Source organism: Taeniopygia guttata, chromosome 1 (genome assembly GCF_048771995.1).
Source record: "Taeniopygia guttata chromosome 1, bTaeGut7.mat, whole genome shotgun sequence".
Lineage (NCBI taxonomy): Eukaryota > Metazoa > Chordata > Aves > Passeriformes > Estrildidae > Taeniopygia > Taeniopygia guttata.
Window position 1 is genome coordinate 31,550,028 of NC_133024.1, and position 22,479 is coordinate 31,572,506.

The 22,479-nt window shown below is 39.1% G+C and overlaps 1 protein-coding gene across 45 annotated transcripts in view; it reads right to left on the bottom strand.

The window, feature by feature from the left end:
• TENM4 (teneurin transmembrane protein 4) overlaps nt 1-22,479 on the bottom strand; it is a 1,535,912-nt gene that overhangs the window by 164,018 nt on the left and 1,349,415 nt on the right. For 44 of the 45 annotated variants that reach the window (XM_072936977.1, XM_072936960.1, XM_072936968.1 and 41 more), the window contains 3 exons: nt 17,456-17,626; nt 12,420-12,634; nt 8,171-8,381 (listed from right to left, as the gene is read on the bottom strand). In XM_072936977.1, the coding sequence (XP_072793078.1) occupies nt 8,171-8,381; nt 12,420-12,634; nt 17,456-17,626 (597 nt within the window). The remainder of the gene's footprint in view (nt 1-8,170; nt 8,382-12,419; nt 12,635-17,455; nt 17,627-22,479) is intronic. The other variant, XM_072937024.1, reaches the window with a different exon arrangement.

Sequence of the window (22,479 nt, forward strand, 5' to 3'; positions counted from 1 at the left end):
TGATACGTGAGGTGAGGTTAGGTAAGTGCCTGGTGCTAGGACATGCTCTCAAGCCTGCAGCCACTGCTACACAAGAGCCTGACTCCCCTCCAGGTTCTATGTCAGCCTCACCCCCCTGGAGAAATACCCCCAGTTCTCTGAGGCATCTCAGGTGCCACCAAAGTCTTGTGCTCAGGCAGCTGCATTGAACTCTTGGTGGTCTTCTGTCAGGGCCAGACAAAAAGCAGTACTTATGGCTCTGTTCCTGCCCCTTGCAGACTCACTGCACATATGTGGTCAAATCTTGCTCCTTCTCAGAGCCTCTGTCTAGAAATCAGTTTAAGATAATCTATGAAACTTTTTATGATACTTTTGTAGCACTCAGCAAAAGAAAGCAGTCACACATCTAATATACAAACCAACTGTTATCATTTAAAAAGTCAACGTGTGCCAGGAGTGCCTGCACAGACCATGTCCTTCTCATTTGCTTGGCCCCCATGCAAAATAAAGATTGGTCCAGCGACTCCTGAGGTGCTGATGTTGTTGGCTTCTGCTTTTTGTGGTCTTGCATGCAAGTATGTACACGTGAATTCAGCCTTTGGAAAAGTGAGGCTTTAAAGTGTCTGTTGTTCTAGTACAGAAAGAGTTTTCTTTTTGTTTGCCAAAGCGGACGAGTAACTCCCACAACCTTATTTCTGTGCTTTAGCAGGGGAGCATTCATGGAAAGAAAAGCATGCACAAAGCTGCTCTAGCAGCTTGGTAATACGACTGGAATAAAACAAGCTGTGCTTACATTAGCCCACAGTCTGGGCTGCGTGGAAAGAGCTATATACAAAAGTGTAAAAACGAAAACCATATGCACCATTTTACACATTTCTCCAGAACCCCTCAGACAGCACTTACATGCCATGTTACTAAGGCAGAATTCTGCTCTTCTGAAAAATATGAACAGAAAAACACAGGGACAGAAATAACGAAAGAGAGAAAGAAAGAGAAAGAAATAACGAAAGAGAGAGAAAGAAAGAAAGAGAAAGAGAGAAAGAAAGAGAGAAAGAGAGAAAGAAAGCGAGAAAGAGAGAAAGAAAGAAAGAGAGAAAGAAAGCATAAACTTCAGCAATAAATAAACCTTTTCTTGACCCAAAAACTAAAGTAGTTCCCCCAATCAATAAACCTTTTGTACAAGGTCTGTCAGATCAAGAGAACTTGCCTGCCTGAACACAGCACACAAACATGCAAGTTCGATGCAAGCAGTCTATGTAAGTACAGATGTAGGCAAAGCTTTTCAAAAAGACAAATCTACCTTCATTTTTCTACCACTTTAAAGCATGATTAAAACCAGACAAAGTCTGGAACATTAAAGACACTCAGACATCTAACTCCTACAGAGATGAATACTTACTGGCATCCAAGCAGTCTTTAGAAGCATGGCCTAATTTCTTTTATACAACAATATAAATGAAAGTACCTGACCATTTTTCTATTTTGCCCACTTAAGTTATCACTTGTAATTTTAAGGTGTATTGAAAGAGGTGTGTACATATAGAAATCAAAATAAAAAAATAAAGAAAAAGTTCAAATCTAACATTAAATAAATTGTTGCATCTCTGGTTTAAAACTAAGCTAGTTTTACACATTTTAATTTTCTACTGCTAGCTTTTATTCACTGATCATCAGTGAAGAGACACACTCTACACAGAAGTAGTGGCTGTGGAAGTTTTCACAGCTAAGCATTTGACCTTTACAGGCTTCTTATTATTTAATTATCTTTGAGACATGTCCTAATTTCCTCTTTATTAGAGATGCCTTACATCTTCAATAGCAAAATCCTGAAATAATAATTTTGCCTGCCATTATGGCTTGGGAAGAGGAGTTATTATGCAAGAATTGTTTCATACACTTGCAGAGAGAAAAAAAGTCATTACAAGTAACATCTAGATTTGAATCAATTGGTCTGACTTCCTGTTTCTTGGAAGTGTTGTAGATCTAAGCAGCAGCAGGCAGAAAGCTGCAGTTAACATTTAGGGAGCAGTGTACCATAGGATCATGTACAAACATTACTGACTGAAGCTGAAAGGGATTTAAGAACCAAGAGGAATGTTCGATCTCTTAGGAGTCGTCTGAAAAGGCAGACACAGAGATAAACTCCAACACTGGAACATGTTCAGCCTCTTGGCTCACTTCACTGGGAAATAAGGCTGTTCATCAGTTTTGAGGAAAAAACATGAAAAGATTAAGGGTGCACTGATAAAGCTGCTGTTGACTTTCAGCCGTTAAAGTTTTAAGGGCTGTGTCACTATCTATCCAAAATCATCATCACTGTTTTACTGAGAACAGCAAACAAACTCTGGATATGAGGAGTGCAAGCTAATGCCTCTGCATAGCCCTCTTTCCATTTCCAAATCCAGGCACAGCCCATGTTTGCTTTTTATTAAGCCCTATAAAGAGAACAGACTAGATTTACACATGGGCTGGATGAAAGTGAAATCTCACCAAGCACACTACGACACCTGCTTGGAGTGGGGAATTCCTGCAGCTCACAAAGCTCAGGCAGAGGAGTTCACCCCACATTTCTGTCTCCCCGTGTGATACCGAACCTATCAGACTGGGCTAGATTTGGTTAGGATGGAGAGAACAATCTCTTGCCTTCTTGCCAATCTTCTACATGGACTGAGTTCAATTCTCACAGAGGAACTCACACTCTGTGGCCAGCTGGATGTTTGGAGGATGACACCTTGCAGTGCTGCAGCATAACCTGAACCTGGCTCTGAGGATAAGCATTTTCAGCCAAGCAGACCTGTCAGTAAAATGTCATTCATGAGAAGAAATACATAAGGAAAGAAAAACCTAACATGATCTGGCAGGGACTCATAAATGCATTTTTTGCTTTCTACATGAGTTGAGTGACTGTATCTTTTTTAAATACTACCTGAGACCTATGAGCTTGGCCACACTCAGAGAAGCTAGGTAAGAGCGGAAAGCAGGAAACAAAGCATCAAAAAAGGGTTGGCAGCAACAAGACAGCAATTTAAAAAAGCATCGCCCATCTGACAGAGCATTGGATGTCTGCTTGTAGGGGGGCATAAAGAGCCAAAGTCGAAAAAACTATTTGCAGAGCCTGCAAAGCTCTGCTATTATTTTGTAGCACAGAGATCAATAACATCAAAAATTAGGTGATTTTCCTTCCTGGCACAGTTCTCATATTGCTGTATTTCTTTTTCTGTGCAGAGCAAAAAAAGAGCTGTGCATGTGGGCAGGAATGGGTTACTAACTAATTATCTGCAGAGGGTTACCACGAAGTGGAAGTGCCCCATATCCTTCTCTGAAACAGAAGGGCTAATATGACCATAGTCATGCAATCGCGGAGAACCCAGCTCTTCCACAAAGCAGCTGGAGTCTCATTAGCAGTTAAGGAGTTCTGATTCAGCAAAGTACTTGCTGAACTTTCAGCCTCTTTAGTCTAAGGAGAAGTTCAGAAAAGGGTAGCTGGGACATTAAAATCACTTTTCCTCCTTCAGAGTCCTGAAGATCTAATAGTACATGGGGGACTTTTAAGTCAAGTAACTGCAGCATTAAGGAGCTAAAAGGAAAGTGCAAGCCAGAACAGATCACATCCCATGTTGCACTGCACAGTATCCTGACTCCTCAATATTTACATGAAACCAATTTAGATTTTTCCAGACGTTAGAAAAGTAAGTGTAAATAACACAAATGGCTTTGCAGCTGTAAGTGGATCACACTTCTGCATCCCTCTCTGAAGTGGAAACTGCTAGAGTTTAAGTTAGTTTACACATAAAAACAAAAGCAAGGGGAGCAAATCTGAGCTACTCAGATGCTTCCTTTTCCCTTTGCTAAGAACAAGCTAAAGACAAAGGCACATTCACTCAATGCTAAGGAAGCCATTCTTGTCATCTCTCACTCAAGGAGGGTTCCCAGTCCCATGCTTGTCTCTGTGCCCTGCAATTTCTCCTCTGAGCTCAGTCCCACTGTGAAGTGTTCCTCTGCGGGTACCATTCCTGAGTGCCAAGTGCTTTCCTAGGGACTGCATGGGGTAGGTTCCATTCTGGGCTATTGCAGGAAGGGCACGTGCCTTCTGGTGTGTATTGCCAGGTGCTGGCTGTGCTGGCAGCCTCCTATAAATCACACTGGAGCTTGTCTTGCACTTCAGTGGAAGAAACTACTTACAGCAGGGCTTTTTTACAGATGGTAGAGGGAGCAGAAAGAACGGTCCTTTTCTTAACCATTGTCTCATGCAGAAGATAGAAATGAGATAAAACCTTGCATCCTATCCTGGGTGTTCTGCATGTGTTTCCTGTTGCTTGCTGGGCGACAAGCTGGTAAACAGAAATGCTTTCCTCTCACAGACAATTGATTTTGCTTTTCCTTTTGATTTCTCAATAGCCCTGCACAGTTGAGACTGCCTGAGCTCAGCAGTAACAGCTGCTGGATAACACTTTGACTCCACAGATGCTCTTTTCAGGGTTCTCAAATGTTTCTTGCTTCTACTGAGCAGACTTTCGGCCAGAATGTCTGTCTCAGATGTACCGATTCCAGCTGATTCCTCAGCCTCCTATTTTGCTTCACTAGACATGATTGCTCTAAATAAATTACCACTATCAGGCAGATCGTAGCAGATTGTGAATCCGCAAGGTGCTTCTCAAAGAAGTGTTTCTATTAGAATTTCAGAAAGCGCCACCAACGTAATTTACAAAAAGATTAATTTATTATTGAGAGACCTCGACTGTCCATTCCTTTATAATGTAATGAACTGTGATTTGGAATAATAAGATATAACAATGCCATTAAAAGCTGAAAACTTTTCCAGAATAATCTTTTTCCCTCCAACTGAATTTCCTGTACTATTCAGAAATATAAACTTTGACAGGCATTACAAGGCTATATTCTCCCAAGGTTTACATTCAGTGCATGTAACAGGCACAAATTTTGACAACACCTAGCCACTCAGTGATGATGATTCCACAGCCATTTAGAAAACAGGCCAAGTTGCCATCTCCTGCCCTAAAAATCTATGCTAATGGTCTTGAGTGGATTTAGTTATAGCTTTATCACATTCCAAAGCTGTATAAGGGGACAGCCTCTCAATTTATGAAATTAACTGTGTGTTATCAAACTGGGAATACAGATGCCTTTTTCCATTTTTCTCCAGTTTTCACTAGAATAATGGAAGCCAAATCATTCCAGGCAAACACTGCACAGTAATTGCAGTTGATATTGTCATACAGATCCTGCAATGATTTGCTGGCTCTGAACAGCTCAGTCTGTAGAAACAGAGCAGATAAGACTTGGAAAATCAGCACTCTTTCCATCTAACATGTTTATTGCTGAAGCAAAAGCTATTGCCATTTATTTTGGTGAGTCCTCACTCGCAGGGGATGTTTGCCTGAAGCAATGACTGCACAGTTTGGCTTTATGAACTTATCATTATGATCACCATTATCAATTTTGTGCTTTCTACTACTATCTGTGATTATTAATTAATGCTTCACTCATTTTCCCAGCAGTTCTATCACCCTCACAGCATCTCCAGAGAAATGTCACTCTCCTCAGTTTTACACAGTGAGCAGCTGAAGCATGAGCCTAGGCTGGAGCAGAATTAACACATCAATCAGAATTCAGGAGTTCTAGGCTGCTGGTTGCTCTTCTCAGATCATTGAATCCTACTTCTTCCTGCATTACAGCTATACTTTTCAAACTCACTCTTACTGTAAGCCCTGTGTTAGTGGAATAATAAAGGGAGATTTTTTAGGTGGTCTTGCCACAGGAATCAAATGAAATGGCAGCTTGCCTCTGACAGTCAACACAACTCCTTTGAAGGTTCCTCACCCTGCACAGACAGATCTAAGGCTTCCATCATGTGTGACTTGATTTATTTGTTTGGTGTTGCAACTTTACACCCTGGTTCATAAGCACTGTCAGGTTTCTTTATCCTCTTTACTTGGGCAGTGAAAAAAATAGTAACAGTACAGTATCACAGTATTTATGTACTTACAATCTAGCAACCATGTCTTGAAAGAATTCATGAATACACTAAAAAGGTTCTCAAGCATTTGAGTTACACAAAACACCTAACTGTTTAGTTTGTTTTTTTTAAACAAGTTGTTGAAAACTACACTGAGAAGAAGGGTACCAACTTGTTACCCTTACTACAGTGGTTTTTATGTACTTATACAAATGCTGCACTTTTCTGGACAAATTCTAGCCAAGAAGCCACATTTTCCTACCTAAAAATTTTACTTAAGTCTGTTTCATAATGATTAGATTGTACTTAAACAGGTTTTTTACACTACAGCTTTGTGTTGATATATAGCTGCTAATGGATACAGTGAATCCCATCTGCATAGCAAAGGAAAACTTCCTTTTTTTCTGAATCACAGAAACCCTGAACGATTCAAGGTCAGCAGGGGATATATCAAATATATCAAATATATCACGGGCTCCATATCATGGACTGTTCTGTTTATCATGAAGTCATGAAGGAACAGCAGAGCAAAACCAAAAAAATAACATTGCCTTGAAGACAATCTGACATGCTTCTCACCCATACCATTCCCTTGATGCTCAAAGGCAAATTAAGAATGCTTATTTTATTTTATTTTTCTTCTTGTTTTTCCCTACATTAGTGCAATGAGGCCAAGAGAAAAGTCTGGCTAGAAAACTTAAGCATCACTTTGATAACAAGAATAAGTAGCGACAGTGCTTTAAACGTGTTTTCTGCTGTTAGAGCCTTACTGATTTCTTTCCTGTGATGGGAGCTGAAGACATTCTTAGACAAGGAAAAAAAGCTGCCTTCAGAAGAATATTTTAAGCTTCTGTAGTTGCTGTAAGTAAAAAATCAAATTACTAAAGTAAACTAAATGGAAGTAAATCAGCATTCTATAGATTAAGACTTCAATTTCATAAGCTAATATACATTTAGAAGTAACTACCTCTAGTGTTGCTCAGCTGCAAACAAGACAGAAAATCACATCTTCAGGTTTTAAATTTAAAACATAGCTTTATAGCAGTTTCCATTTCTGCATTAGATAAACTTTAGTGCTAAAATGGAATATTGAGATGTTAATGACTTTGCTTTAGTAAGACCTAAACTTTTTAATTAACCTGCCAAGACAAATTAAGCCCATAGCTCTTAGGTAACTACTGCAGACAGCTGAGACTCAACACCAATGCCTCTGTTGGGAGAGGGATTAATGGCAGCTTTGGAATGAGTCTGCTTTTTTCTGCAAAGAAAAAAAGTCCATTAAACACTGTGGTCAGAAGAAAGCTGAGTGCTAGTTTTATGGGCAAATCTTTAAATTACAGCCAAATGAATTTTGGTATATGAACACTTTAAGCAGGTCACTCAAATTTAAAATTAAATATTACTGAATCGGAAACAGACTTAGATATTTACAGGGTGGAAGAAGAATACTCAGTGGAAGAAGAATACTCAGGGAGAAGACTACTCAGTATTCCTCACTGAGGAATACTCAGTGTCAGGCACCCACTGGCAGCATCTTCTCCGCCTTGGACAGCAACAAATCCATGCCTGTGAGCTGAACTAATAGGACATTTTACTGCCAGAGAAGTCAGAAGACCTATTTAGTTAATTTGATCTTCTTAAGCAATCTCAGCTTCTTTCTGTTAGCAAGGAGAAACAGGGATTCCTGTTACTGTGGTTGCTACTACTAAGGCTTACAGTGCACTTTATTAGAGTTTTAAGCCCAATGCTCTGCCTGAACTCCAGCTTGAGTGATTTAGATGGTGTTCAATGGCAGAACTGTCTGTCCAACAGAACTGTGGAATGGTGCTACTCTCTGTTCTTCAATCACTCCTACACCTCTGCTCCAGAAAGAGAAAAAAGCCTATCAAACAAACAAAAAATCAAACAAAACCAACAAAAGCCAACTAAATAAAAGGAAAATCAAATTAAGAAAATAAAGCAAGGATTTTCCAGCTTGTAATTCAAGTTTGGCACTGTGCAGAATCTCATTATGGTTATAGTTACTTAAAAGACCTACAAAGGACTTACTCAACATTTAGGGTCTAACAGTATTCAGCATATTGCTAAATAAAATCCCCTCCAAGCATATTCTCCAAAACCACACATATAGCCATTGTGCAATTTGAGTACGTGAGTTAATACCTGGCCCCAAGACATACTTAGGAGTTCAGGAATAATAGAGGAAATCCTTACCAATAGCAGTAGTAAGAAAAGAAACCACTTCCGATTCCTTGCCATCATTGTAGAAGGCTAAATGCCATATTCCTGAATCTAAATACTGGATAAATCCTGTCTCGTGGCTGGCCAAGGGCACAAAAGTTCTGTGCTGCCGCTGAGGTCCTTCCAAGCTTCTCGCCTCCTGTGTCAGTAGACGTCTTCCATCAAGGAGCTCAACAAAGTCAAACTGAAACATAAGAGGGATTTATATTTGTGTGTTTATCAGGTATCCTCAAGCTTAGTCTCTTATTCTGGGTCTGCAGAAGCATCATAAACAGGATTTGCTTTGGTAACTCAAGTACTTTCCTGGACTACCTGCAAGTAACCCTTTTGGAAATAGCTAGTATATGAATATATTTTCCTGTAATTATATGAATCTTGAAGTCATCTTTGTTTAGAATGTGACTTGCAGCATACTCGCCCTACTGAGGTGTTCTCATTCTGTAGAAATATAGACAGGAAAACATGAGACCATGACTCAACTGCACTGTAAATATGACATTAAGCAGCTAATTTGTTATCTTTTTTTATGTCCTGGCTAATACGGAAAATAAGACAGAAAAATATATCTAGCCCAACTGGGTTGTTTGTCGGAGTTGCTATAGGTCACCAAGGGAAAAGCAAAAAATATATTAAAGTGAACTCTGGAAGAGGTCTTGCAGAAGTATTTGGCTTAGCCAACAAGGGTTTTATCTTAAAACAATAGGAAAAGTGATTAAAAGGTAATAGAAAATAAAGATGCAAAAGAGATAAATAATATAGAAAAATCCCATTTAAGGAGTGGCTCTAGGTATTTTCCTCAAAAGGATGCATTTACTTTCTGCAAGGGTAACTTCACCTTAACAACTGCTTTGCTTTGATACTAGTATTGCAACTCTCTTTAGTTCCCTATTTAAAAAACTTTCCACTGATTTTCCACAATAATTGTATTTTGTCTGGTATTATATTAATGGGATCAGGCAGATATAAGCCTAGAAGACATCACAAATGTTAAATGAACCTTATCTAATCTGACTTTTATCATGTGTTTAGATGACCAAGACACCTCGCAAACAGAATCCAACAGTTGAGGCACTATTCAGCTTTTCTATTCCCTGACTTCACTTGGTTTTGCCTCTCTCATCCAGCTGATCAGGTAAGTCTGTGATTTTTTTTTTGGCAGGATAAAGAAAAACAGGCAGAAAGAAACAACATCACATTTCTGAACCCGTAAATGTTGCTGCACTGAATGGTTGCTGAGTGTTAGTTGACTGTGGCACCAATATTTAGGCTGCCTATTCCTTTTCACTTTACTGTACCAAAATTTGGGTGCTTGTTATTAAATTGCCTGGTATGGTCATCAAAGTCAACTAAGATAAGGACTTGATTACATGTTCTTTCCTATGTAGGAAAAGTTAAAAAAAGTTAAGCTAATAAGTTAAAAAAATAAGTGTTTATTTCTAAGAACATTTTGAGTTATAAGCTATATATGACATAGCTTGCATACAAAAGAATTCGACAGACAGAATTCGACCCTAGATTATTTTAATTACGTATTTTTAATTATTTATTTAGAGGAAATTATTTTTGATCCTTGCTACAATTTTTATTTTCTTTTGGTTATATTTCAGTAACAGATCTCAAATTTGGTGCTGAAATGTCTTTTTGAGAATATAAAAGCTGCCACACTGCAAAGGTCATTCCTTTTGGGTGTCTATCCAAGTTAGCTTTGCTAGAGACAGAGTTTCAGTTTTGGAAAAATATGACATATATAAATTATAAAAATAATCTAAAAATCTAAATCTGAAAGTAAAAGGCAAGTATAAATTCTAAATACTTGTAATTAAAAAATGTAAATTTCTGTTTCAACTGTGCTCTGGGGGGCATCAGACACAGCATCGCCAGCTGGGCAAGGGAGAGGTCCCGCTCTGCTCTGCACTGGGGCAGCCTCACCTTGAGTTCTTGGGGCAGTTTTTGGTGCCACAATATAAGAAAAACATTGAGCACTTAGACAGTGTCCAAAGGAGGGCCAGGAGGATGGTGAAGGCTCTGGAGGGGAAGCTGCATGAGGAGTGGCTGAGGTCATTGGTCTGTTCAGCCTGGAGAAGAGGAGACTGAGGGGAGACCTCATGGCAGTCTGCAAGTGCCTCATTGAGGGGAAATGCAGGGGCAGACACTCATCTCTTACTTCTCTGTAGTGACCAGTGACAGGACTTGAGGAAACAGCCTGCAGCTGAGTCAGGAGTGGTTTAGGTTGGAAAAGGGAAAAAGTTTTTCACTCATAGTGTGAACACTGGAACAGGCTCGTCAGGGAAGTGGCCATAGAAGTGTTTGGACAATGCTCTCAGGCACAGGGTGTGATTCTTGGGGTGCAAGGCCAGGACCTGAAGATGACCATCACAGGTCACTTCCTACGCAGCATATTCATGATTCTATGAAAAAACCAGAAGGATTTAAAAGGATACTGGTGAGTGGTTGGTTTGAAAGACACTTTGAGATCCAGGTGTCTGTAGCCACTCTGAGCATGAGCTACTGCCTAGGCTGATGCCTCATCAGGTCTCAGTGTGACCATGCCAGACACAGCTGAGCAGGACAGTAACAGAGGGCATCATTGTGGTGTCTGAGTCCTGGGAATGCCTCAACAGAGCTTGAGTTTGAATAAGGAACAAGCAAACTGAAGAAGGTAAAAACAGTAAAAGAAAACCCAGAGTATTTCCATATTAATTTTTGAGCATGATGCAACAGCTTGACTCAATTTTTAAAACAGAACTTAAGAAACCATTGGTAAAGTTCACCTTACCAAGTGCTGACATCTCCATGGTAGCTTGAATTAGTTTTCTAGAATCACAGGACTGCAAGTAAAGAAACGCTTCTAGGATGCAACCACTCATTGTAAAGTGGACATCTAAGAAATGTTCTGTGGATTGTGCTTACAAGAATTCACTTCCTGCTATATACTAGATGTAGTCACTTAGAGCTTGTTGAGATGAAAAAATTTCAAGGTATTCAGGTACAGTGAGCTACTGTTGTTCCACTTCAGTCTGGGTTATGCTTACTTGGGGCTTTCTGCCAAAACCAAAAGGCTTCTTTAATAAATATTTGCAAGATGCTCCTGCAGATGTTGATGACTTTCCTAAGCTACTAGTTACTAGTAGAAAATACTCACTGAGCCACAAATGGATTTGGTTTTATTGCATTTTAATATATTCAAAGATTTTTAATAGGCAATTAGTTACTGCCAGCAAGGAAATCATTGATAAAATACCATGTTAATCAATTCAAACTGTACAAATGTAAAAATGCCCTCTGCAAGCAGTGACAACCTATCCTTAAAATTTATGATTTATTGAAATTTGGCCTAGGTTAAAATGAGTTTAAAAAAGGATTTGATCTAGGAAGATTAAATCTAATAGACCATAACAAAATTGTGTAACCTATTATGATCTGTTGCGAAGAATGAGAAGAAATGCCTTTTTCTTAATAGTAAACTATTATGGGCTTCTGCATGATCTGTTTCTAAGACTATAGAAATTCAGAACTTACATTTTCTTCCTAATCATTAGTGACCACAGTTGTTGGCAACCTAAAACAGAAACAATCACCACTGCCAGAGAAAGTTTCCCAAAGAGAATTTGGAGTTTGTTATTTTAGCATTGATAGAGATGACTTTGAGCATTGTATTGGGTTTGCATGGCCAGGTTTTGGTAGCAGGCGGGGCTGCAGGGGTGGCTGCTTTGAGAAGCTGATGGAAGCTCTCCCTGTGTCTGACAGAGCCAATGCAAGCTGATGCCAACACAGACACACCACTGGCCAAGGCTGAGCCTCTCAGTGGTGGTAGTAATTGTCACCTCCTTTATAACATATTTAAGAAGCCAAAAAGATTATTGCACATAAGTAACTGCAGCTAAAGAAGAGGGGAGTAAGAATATGTGAGTGGATGAATTATGCAGACACCAAAGTCAGTGCAGAAGGAGCTCCAGGTGCGGGAGCTGAGATTCCCCAGCAGCCCATGGTGCAGACCCTGATGAGGCAGCTGTAGCCCTGCAGCCTGTGAAGCTCCAAAGGGCAGCAGAGATCCACCTACAAGCAGCCTAACAAGAAGACCTATGTAGGAGCAAGTGGATGCAAGTGACCCCATCCCAAGTCATGCAACAAGTTATTGAAAGAAATAGATTAAAAAACCCCAATACATAACACAAACATTAATTTGAGACAACATAACTTAATTGAATTAAGGTCCCATTACCTGTGTGTGCGACGGTGGGAGTCCTTTTCTGCCATAGATGCCAACCAGAGCAGCCTTTCCTAAAGACACATTGAATTTCAGATGCACTGGGTGGTCGATGAACACCTGAGATCTCCAAAAGATACCAGGAGGGATCTTCTGTGTGGCTCGTCTGCCTACATCAATTTCTCCGGAGTCTATAAAACTGTCGTCTGGAAAGAAACTACTGGGTTTTCCTGCCAAAACACAGGAAAAAAAAATCTTGAATTAGTCTTTAGACCCTGAAAGTAATTTAATCATACTGGTATCTCTGACACTGATCTTGAGAAACAGTCTATTAGTATCCTGAAGTCTTCAGAATACTTTGTCTAGCCAATACATACAATTATGGGGAAAAAACCGGCAGGATTATTTCTGGGTTCAGCAACTGTTTTGTTTGAAAACATGAGCATGGGAAGAGCAACCTGGAGAAAAATGGCCTTTTGTTTAAATTTTACCATCAGAGAGTGTATAATTACATTACAAATAGGAGAATAAATCATCTGACATTATATCCTAAATTAATGTAAGTTTAGGAATGGAGAAATCATCATTACATTAGTAAATAGAAGTGTAGCAAGAATGAGATTGACGCGCCACAGAGTGGAATGGCAGTGTGGAGAACAGCAGCATGAACAATGCCTAAGTGGGGAAAGGAAAATGTTTCTCTGTTAAATTAATTCTTGACAGTGGTAACAGTATTTGAAATAGTAAAAAAAAACCTAATAAAAAAAAGGACTGAGATAAACAAAGGAGACCATACCCTGCACGTGAGTAGTATTTATTAAGAAAAATGAGAATTTTTAATTAGGTTTCAATATAATCTGTAAAGTATGCTATTATTATCCATTTTCTTTCAGAAGACAAATGGAGGCATCTGTTTCTAAAATTACCAGGCTGGAGAGCCTGGGTATTCAATTGCGATCAGGACATGCCATAGTGTCCAAGGGAGTCTGCAGGGAGCTTGGCACCCCTAAAAACATACCTGAAGAATTCCAGGTTGGAAATTTATGCAGTCGTAACTCCCAAAGCAGATGGCTGCTTCAAAAAATCTGGACCCAAAGGAAGACCAGGGAATGAGGGGCAGAATGAAAAATCAAATGCCAGAATGTTCCCTTTTCAGCCTGTGCTATAACCAGCGGCCACAGCTTTGGGTGCAGAGCATAGGGATGATGAAGAAGGCAACTACTTAGCAAACAGCCTTTATTAAGGACACTTCTAGTGGCAAAGCATTACAGTAGTGTCACCTGAAAGATTCTGGCTTTAGTCAGGAGAGCAACATGTCACCAACAAGGACTAGTTATCAATTTTGGAAATTCAAATACATTTGTTTCTTATCTCTGTGCCATTCCAGCACACACTACTCAGTGTTTCACAGAACAAACAATTCTAACAAAATGAGAAGGAAACTTCTGGCTACATACATTCTTTTATAGGAAAATCATATTATGAATTTTTTTCTTCCAGTATCTACATTTGAGGATGGAGAAAAAAAACCCCTTTCCTAGTTATCAGGAATTTTTGTCAAATAGTCTCAGAATTTACTTGCTATGTTGAAAAGGTAACTGGTAGAACATTGCATTTTATTGTTTCAAATGACATTTCCTTTAAGATTACATAATGTTAAATACAGGATTGCCTTAAATTTCTCCACATATCATCTGAACACAAACTCTCCAGAAGAAACAGATGTAAATTGTAAGCTGTCTCTGAAAATCAATATAGAAATGGTAGGCATATTAACTATTAAGGACAGAAAAATTTTCCTTGCAGAACTTTTGACTTCAGTAACACTAAACCCTTTTTTAAAGTCAGCAACTGCTTAAGGACACTGTTGAAGCAGGACTTGATGGTATGAGCTATCTTGAGGCATAGGTTTTATGCATACCAGCACAAAAGGTATTATGCAAAGGCTGCACGTTCACACAAAAAAAGCTATTCTTAATTTTATAAGACTTCCATTTATCTTTGTTCATCACTCTCAAATAAATACAGGTGGGAAATCTGCTGACTTTTTATTCTTTTTCAGTTCATATTAAAGTACATATTAAAGGAGATAATAGGAAACAGCTGAGGTAAATGGGCATTCTTTCTGAATCCTTCTGTGCTAATAGAATACAATTGTACAAGGAAAATCAACCAGCTACATTCTGAAGGGAATTACTATATCAACTGGATTGATAATATTTATTTGGCATATTAAAATTTTATTTTCACACTCACAGAATTATGGGAATGTCTTCATGCAAGGTTTCCAATGTCTTAATGCAAATTTTCTTATTGCACTATTGTAAGATGAAAAGATTGAGGATTCTATTAAAGAAGAGCTAAAGACATCACATGTTTTGGTTCAAATGAAGGATGTATTTTTTCTGATTACTACTGACATGTTTTATAGATTTTTAGATATTCAGATGAAAACCTTAAGTATTTGATATGCCCCATGATTGTTCATTAATAAAGACTGCACATCAGAGTGAATCAGGGAAGGTGAGAATTTAATATGACAGGTGTTGCTATGCAAGATAGAGCCTGGAGAAAATGAGCACAGGGTGTATTCTGTAGAGAGATCAGCACTTGCTCATGCAAATGAAAATGCTTCTGTGATTACAAAAGACAGTCTCACAGAAATAATTTTTTTCTACACATAATTACAAAGTTTATGTCTTCTCTTGGTGGAAAGTTGTATGTCTGAGAAGCAGATCCTAAGAGCTGTTATGTCATGTTGCCAGAGGTTGAAGCTTGTCCTGATACAGAAGTCCAAGGAGAAGCTCTCTTCACGAGCCTGAATTCAGTCCCTGAAATCCCTCTCTGTTCCACCAGTTGCAGCCTACAATAAGATTAGGCCCTATGGAGTGGATAATTCACAAAGAAAGTAGCCATTCAGCCAAATAAAAAAGCCATTTCAGCTTCTAATTAGAAATTGGCTTTTAATCAGAATGCCTGACTCCTTAAAATTAACTTCAGGTCTGAATTCTTAATTGGGCTGTCAATTTCTTTGCTCTTTCTGCACATTACCTTGAACTTTCTAGTTACCGTAGCAACTATTCCTAATTTCTTTATATCAAAATGAACTATTTAATTTCAGACCTTGCTGGATCTCTCTGTATTTCTCACAGGATGGTTACCTGACCCATCAAAACACTTAAAAACACACAAAGCTCTGACTTCAACCACAGTCAATTACATGCTTAAATGTAAGCATGTGATTAAGTGCTTTGGTAAACAGGGTTGGGCTTGAACAGAGGTAAATGCTGCTCGGGAGCACAGCCACAGATGAGAAGGAATGACTGTTACTTGAGAGTTGGCAAGACACTGGTAATGATTCATTCAGATCAGCTCTAAGGATGTTCTAACACATTCCAGCCTATTTCATTCTGATCTGGAAGCCATTCAAATATATTTCAAATATTTTTAAAATAAATTTCAATTACACACATTCTGGTTTAGAACAGAAGCCCTGCAGCACTGCTAGTCCAGAATTAGTTACACAGTTACCTGGTGGGGAGAGAGCTGCATTTCAAGGCTGGACAGTATTACTCCTGCCCCAAAGATGAGCTGATGTGTTTTTAATTCAGGACATTAAATTTTCCTCTAAAGCCTACAGATTCTGTAAGATCTATACAAAGTAGTAACTTGAGGGGTCTTCTCATGACATAACTAGGCTATTTCCTAGATTTCTCTTTTAACAGAGCAGCAATCAAAACTTCTACTCACGTCACTGTAAATGTCGCTAAAATAAAATCAAGTGGAGGCCTTTCACTTGGATGGCAGTTTTGAATACCCACATTTATTTTCATTTTGATTTTTAAAAGGAAATGGACCGATCAAAGCTAGATGATTCAACAATTAAACATATGGCAAGTTAGAGGGGAAAAGAAAAGGACCTGTTGTGCAGTATTTTTGAGTACAACAGCAGGGCTGTCTGCAGCTTGCTGTACTGTCTAGTAAGGTTTGCTAAGAATAACCTGCTTAGCTGATTTTTCCTTGTAGCAACTTGATGGCAGCCATCAGTTACCAGTAAATGCACTGTTTTAAGGAACACACATAATTATGGCCTTTATTTGGATTAATAAAGACAGAAAAACTCTTATAGGAAAAACCGACTACAATTAATTTAAATTAAACATGTAAACACAGGCTGTCAGCCAAAGCCTAGGGAACTCTGCGGAAACTTTTGAGCTCACTGAATTGCAAGAACAGTAGCATACATCTTATTTGTTCAATAAATTTCCACCAAAATAACTATCAAAAATAGTTTATTACTTTATTGGAATCTCATCATTATATATAGAGAAGCTTGACACACAAACGGAAAAAACTTTCTGAAAGTTTGCATTTCTCATTTCTCCACCTATGTCTGGGGAGGAATTAGACTTTTCAGAGCTTACAAGTACTTTTAGCAGTGGTGCCTCTAAAAAAAGAACACAGTGATGTAAAGCTCCTGAATAAGGTGCTGCTGAATTGAGGACCCAGAAGCTGCTTCTAATTTCTGTCAACACCATGATACTTTATGGAGACTAGGCCTTTTATTTGGCTACTTTTGCAAAGCTATGTTCAACTCTGGAGTGCCAAAACTTAAAGTGTAATAGCTGTCAGTAAGTATTTCGGTCCTCAAAACATTTGCTAACTGGCAACAAATAGTCAAACTCAAACATTTTTTGTAGTTCTGTAGAGGAAGCTTGATCCAGGGCTCCAGGAATCATTTAATTTTCAAAAGACAATGCTGTCCCATGAAAACAGCCATCAAGGCAGTGTTTTCATGCTGGCCTTCTGTAGTCTGTGAGAATGCCTTGAATGCATGGAGGTTTCACACAGTTTTATTGCATTAGTGGACACCAGAGGGGTATGAAACTTAGAAACATATGGAAACAGGACTGACAACTACTAGCTCTAGACATGAAAGACTGAAAAAGCACCTGCTGATGGCAGCGCTGAGGGTAATGGAACATGAGATTGGACGGCTGGAGTTTAGAGGCAGACAGAGGACTCACAACATGGACACACACCAACCATACCTTCACTGGTTCCTTTGCCTTTCCTGTCAGGTAACTCTAACCCTGTGCCCCCCGAAGGATATAAGGAGACGTCCGTTGGCACTGGCCAACTGCTGGCTGTGTCTTCCGTGATCTCATACATCTGCCCTTCCATCGGCTGCAGGTGCCAGTTTAGGCCAAACAGGTGCATGGCTGTGGTGAGCAATGAGAAAAGTCATCTTTTTCTGTTTGGGAGAGTTTCAGAACTACAGGGACACTTTCTCTTTCTAAACCCTCGCTCCAGTGTCTTATCAGTGGTCATTGCTTTAGGACAAGAATGGGATCAATGTAATTAGACAGCCCCTGCTGCTTCTACCATACCAGCTTCCTAGGTCTTTCCACCCACTTAAACTCAATTTAGATCACCTGTAACAATCCACTCTGCTTCTTCCAGCAGAACCACTCCTGACTCATGATCTGAGTAACCAGACCATGGATTAGGATAACCAGGCACAGTGTTTCCCAAAGCTCCCAAGGCTGGGGTGACAACGTGGTGAACACAAAAATACAAGGAGTATTATTTCTTAACAGACCAATAAATCCTAGGGAAATGCACTCCGGATTGTTTTGCCATATTCACAAGTGTATTATATAGGTTCTCTTTTTTTTTACCCATGAATTATACACAAAAGCCCTTACAGACATCTCTGACAGCTTTTCCTGGTTCAGACCAAGTCAAAACTGAGGCAATTCAAGACCCATCTTTCACACGTGCCTTTGTGCTCTGCATCACAAATGTGAGTGACTATGTCTGAGCATTCCTTCATACAACTCAGCCTCTTCTATTCAGATCAAAGGCATATCCTTGAGAGCTGAAAACAAGCAGCACCATTTAGATTTGTGTGATAGCAGGGCAAAGCTCTCTGTAGGTTTCTCGGCCATGCAAAGTCATCCAGGGCACATGTGCGTCTATTTCAAGGCACTGCATAAAGACAAGTGAAGTTAAGGAAAAAGACAGCCTACTTAAAAAGCAAACATATGTATGAGGAGTGTGGAAATCTTATGCTTATACAACTAGTACTTGCCCCTTCCAAATATAAAGCAAAAGAATGTGGCTTGTGGCTTACCATATCAGTTCTTCCATCCCCAACATAAACATTTCATACTAAATCAGTATCCAGCCTAGCTTCAGGCTCTACACAGCTAAATGATCTGATATTTGTTACATTTGGAATGACATTTCTTTTTTAAGGGAAAGCCTTGATATTTTACACTATAATTTCTCCAAGAAACTATACAATGGTTCTAACATCACAGCCATTTAGTATAAAAAAAAAACCAACAAAACAGTGAAGAAACAGAGCATTTCCATGACCTATAACTCCATTTTTATTCACAAACATATACCTGAGATTGGCAACCATTGTTAGGGACAAGTGATTAGTTTATTTAAACCTGTGCATCATAAACAATCTTCACAAGAGGACTGAAAATTAATCTGAGTAGCTCTCTGAAGACAGCATGTTTAGGCAATTTAGCAAAATATGTGATATTTTCCACTTCACTCTCAATTAGGTCAGCTATCATTTACTAACATAAACAAGGTTGTCTTTGCACAACTACAACATCACAAAACATGAGTGCAAAATTCTTTTCTTACCATGTAAATGAGGACTGTGTTTGTCAACAATTTTATCCATTAGGAAAGAAAATATGCTCCTTAAACTCCCACACAGCAAGGAAAGTCTTCCGAGGACCTGTTCAACACTCATTTTGAAACAGGTACATATACCACGAAGGAATGTTACCAACACTACTGGTAATTTAACCAGGGTACTTTAGGAAGAGGAACAAGTATTTTCATCTAAAAGGGATATATTTACTCAGCAGAGAAACTGTGCAAGGGAGGACAGGAAAGCAGACCATGAACAAGGAATCTGCATCAAGCATTTGGCATTGCTATGCTTGCATAATATCTTTGTGTTTATACAGCCCTCATCATCAGAGTGCCTGGGCACTTCATAGCTATTAACCTCATCAGGTAGGAATCTGCTTTTTTCTAGTACACAAAAGAGGAAAGGAGAACTACAGCAGATTAAAGGACTAACTCAATTCACTTGTTTGGGCATTAAAATGTAATTTTGTGTTAATTCACTTAACTTACTGTATGCTTAGATGGCTGCAAGCTCTAAGAAGCATTTCATGCAGCTCTCTGCTAGCAGTTTTGTTGTAAGCTCAGTACTGGATGCTATCTTATAGTTCCATCCAGGCTGGACATTTCCAAGGACCAGAGTGTCACCCAGGTGCCACAGAACAGTTACAGGTCTCAAGGGATTAGATACTCTGAGCACACAAGTTCCTATGTTAAACATAGGATATTTTTAGTTACATGGATGTTTGTAGTCCCAAGCAGAATGGAAACTGTACTCTTCACTCCTCGAAACTCAGGCATTCCTAGACAGCAGTCAGGCCTAAGTTCTGCTGGCCCTAAGTACTTAACACCAGCTCCATCTCTCAGACATCTTCATGTTAGAATGTCCTGCATGAGCTCACAGTGGGCATCCCTGGTTTAGGCAGGAACTGAGCCAGTGGTTTGCTTTCTTTGTAACACCATTTCACTTGCTCTGTCCTCTGGACATAACAGCTTAAGTGCTACACAGATTTTTAGGAACACATTGCAAGGCCATTGTTTCCCCAAAAGGCCATTGCTGCTTCTCCTCGGGAGGAATTTTTTATTGTAGATCCTTATTTATTGCACGCAAATAAATGTGAAAAACTCAATATTGTTTTGGGTGCAGTGGGAAAACTAGGAACATTTCTTCCAGGCATTAAAATTAATTTAAAATACATGAGAGGAAATGTCTTAACAAGTGACCATCTTGCTTCAGTGTAATGACAGAACTGACACTCTGGAAGATGCTACAGCTTTTCTGCACATTATCCATCCACTTGAGCAAGTGGATCAACCACTCCATGCCATCATTCAATTCTCAATGCTTGAAAAGTGTCTTACAATGTCCCAAAATAGAAAATATGACAAAATTATCTGTAACATAGATATTGTGTTATCACACAGTAGTTAAAAGACTTGTATTAATGTTAACTTTTGTCCTTTGCTAGTAGATTTTATCTAAAGCAAAAAGCTTCTTGTGTACATTGATCTCATTATCACACAGATCACAGAATGGTTTGGGTTGGAAGGGACCTTAAAGACCATCTACTTTCAACCCCACCAACATGGGCAGGAACACCTTCCACTAGACTGTTACTCGAAGGTTGCTCAAAGTCCCATCCAGCCTGGCCTTGAACACTTCCAGGGATGGGACATCCACAGCTTCTGCGGGCAACCTGTGCCAGTGCCTCATCAGCCTGATAATAAAAATCCATTATATCTAATCTAAATCTATTATCTTTTCATTTAACACCACAATGGCCTTGTCCTGTCACTACCAACCTTAGTAAAACCTATCTCTACATCTTTCTTAAAAGCTTCCTTTAAAGTATTCAAAGGCTGTAAGAAGGTCTCCAATGATAAGCCATGAGAATGAGAACTATGCACACTATGCATGTAAAATTTTGTGCAGACAGCTGTAAACCAGAATTATTTGAATAGCATTTTGATTATCAAGTGGCTTAAAAAAAATTCAGAAAACAGTGTAAAAGCTCATAGCTACTGCTGTATTCAGAATTTATGATTTAATGTTTCTAAGCACAAAATAAAAGCCTATAAATATCCCCATTCATATGGCAAACAGACATCATGCAACTTCTGCTATAGGCAGGCAATAACCACAAAAGTCAACCTGAAACAAGAACAAAGAGGCTGATTTACTTGGAAACACACTCTTGTAGCAGGTATGTTATGAGGATGTCACCTGAATAAGTGATTTCATTACTATATTCCAAATAGCAACAGTGTCTGATTGGCAACCTGGTGGAAGATTAATTTCTCCACTTGCTCTGCCATACTAGGGCTAAAAAGTTAAGTAGTAATAGCAGTGGATATTTTGGGTCTTCACATCTCAGTGAGATGTGTAAAGCTGTTGTTGCACACAGTTGTGTTTAAAGGTTTTAGGAAGCAGCCTTGTTCTGTGCTAAATTGATGCAAACTTCTTTCTCACAGAAAAAAACCCCAAAAAACAACAAACGACCATAAACATGGAAAAGTCCTGTAACCATGCATGAGAAGCATAATCATCTATTTTCAAGTGGTAATGTTCCTAAAAGGGAGGTAAAGCTGCAAAAAATAGTTTGAGATTCCTGATGTTCTTAGTCTCTGGGTCAATGGAACCCACTGTGGACATTTCTTCTGTTTTTTTTTTTTTCGCCCCCTGCTTAGCTAGATACAAGATGCTGTTGACAGAGTAAATGCTCTCCTAAAAGCCCCTAAGTCCTTCTCCCTCTCCAACATGATGCTCAATAGATTTTCAGATATTGAAGGCTCCCCATGTATTAAAAGAGCACTCTGCAATTAACAATCATTAAAGTGTACACTTTTGTAAAATACCATGTAGCTTTCACTGCCTAGGAAGCTCCATGAGAGGCTCTTTGCAGAAACTTTGGTTATATTCCCCATGGAGAAGAAAACCCTCTTGTCTCCCTTCTCCTGGAATGAAAACAATACTTAGGGGAAACCCCCCATGCTCTCTGGGCTGTTTCACCACCACCAACTTAGATGATATAAAGGCATCTGGGGCCTCTGGCCCATTATGCTCATGTTTTGACTTTAAAGCTTTGACTTGCATGACCTTTCCCCCTGTGGCTAAGTGCTAGCAAAATGTGCCCTGAAACTTGCTGAACGGCTAACAGAATTTTCTGTGGCAGACTAAATTCCTTTATCCTCTGTCCTAAGTCACCTGTAGTTGCCTTCTTGGTGGAAAAAAAAGTGGACATTAAACTCCAGTCCCTTCAGGGTTTTGTTACTTGGTAGAGTTCAGCATTTCAACCATGCCAATGTGATATGGCTGGTTTTTTGCTGGATTCAGATTCACTTTAGCAAAGAAAGTTTGCTACAAACAGTTTAGCATCATCTGAGTTATTTAATCATGCAAATAAATCAAAGTTGG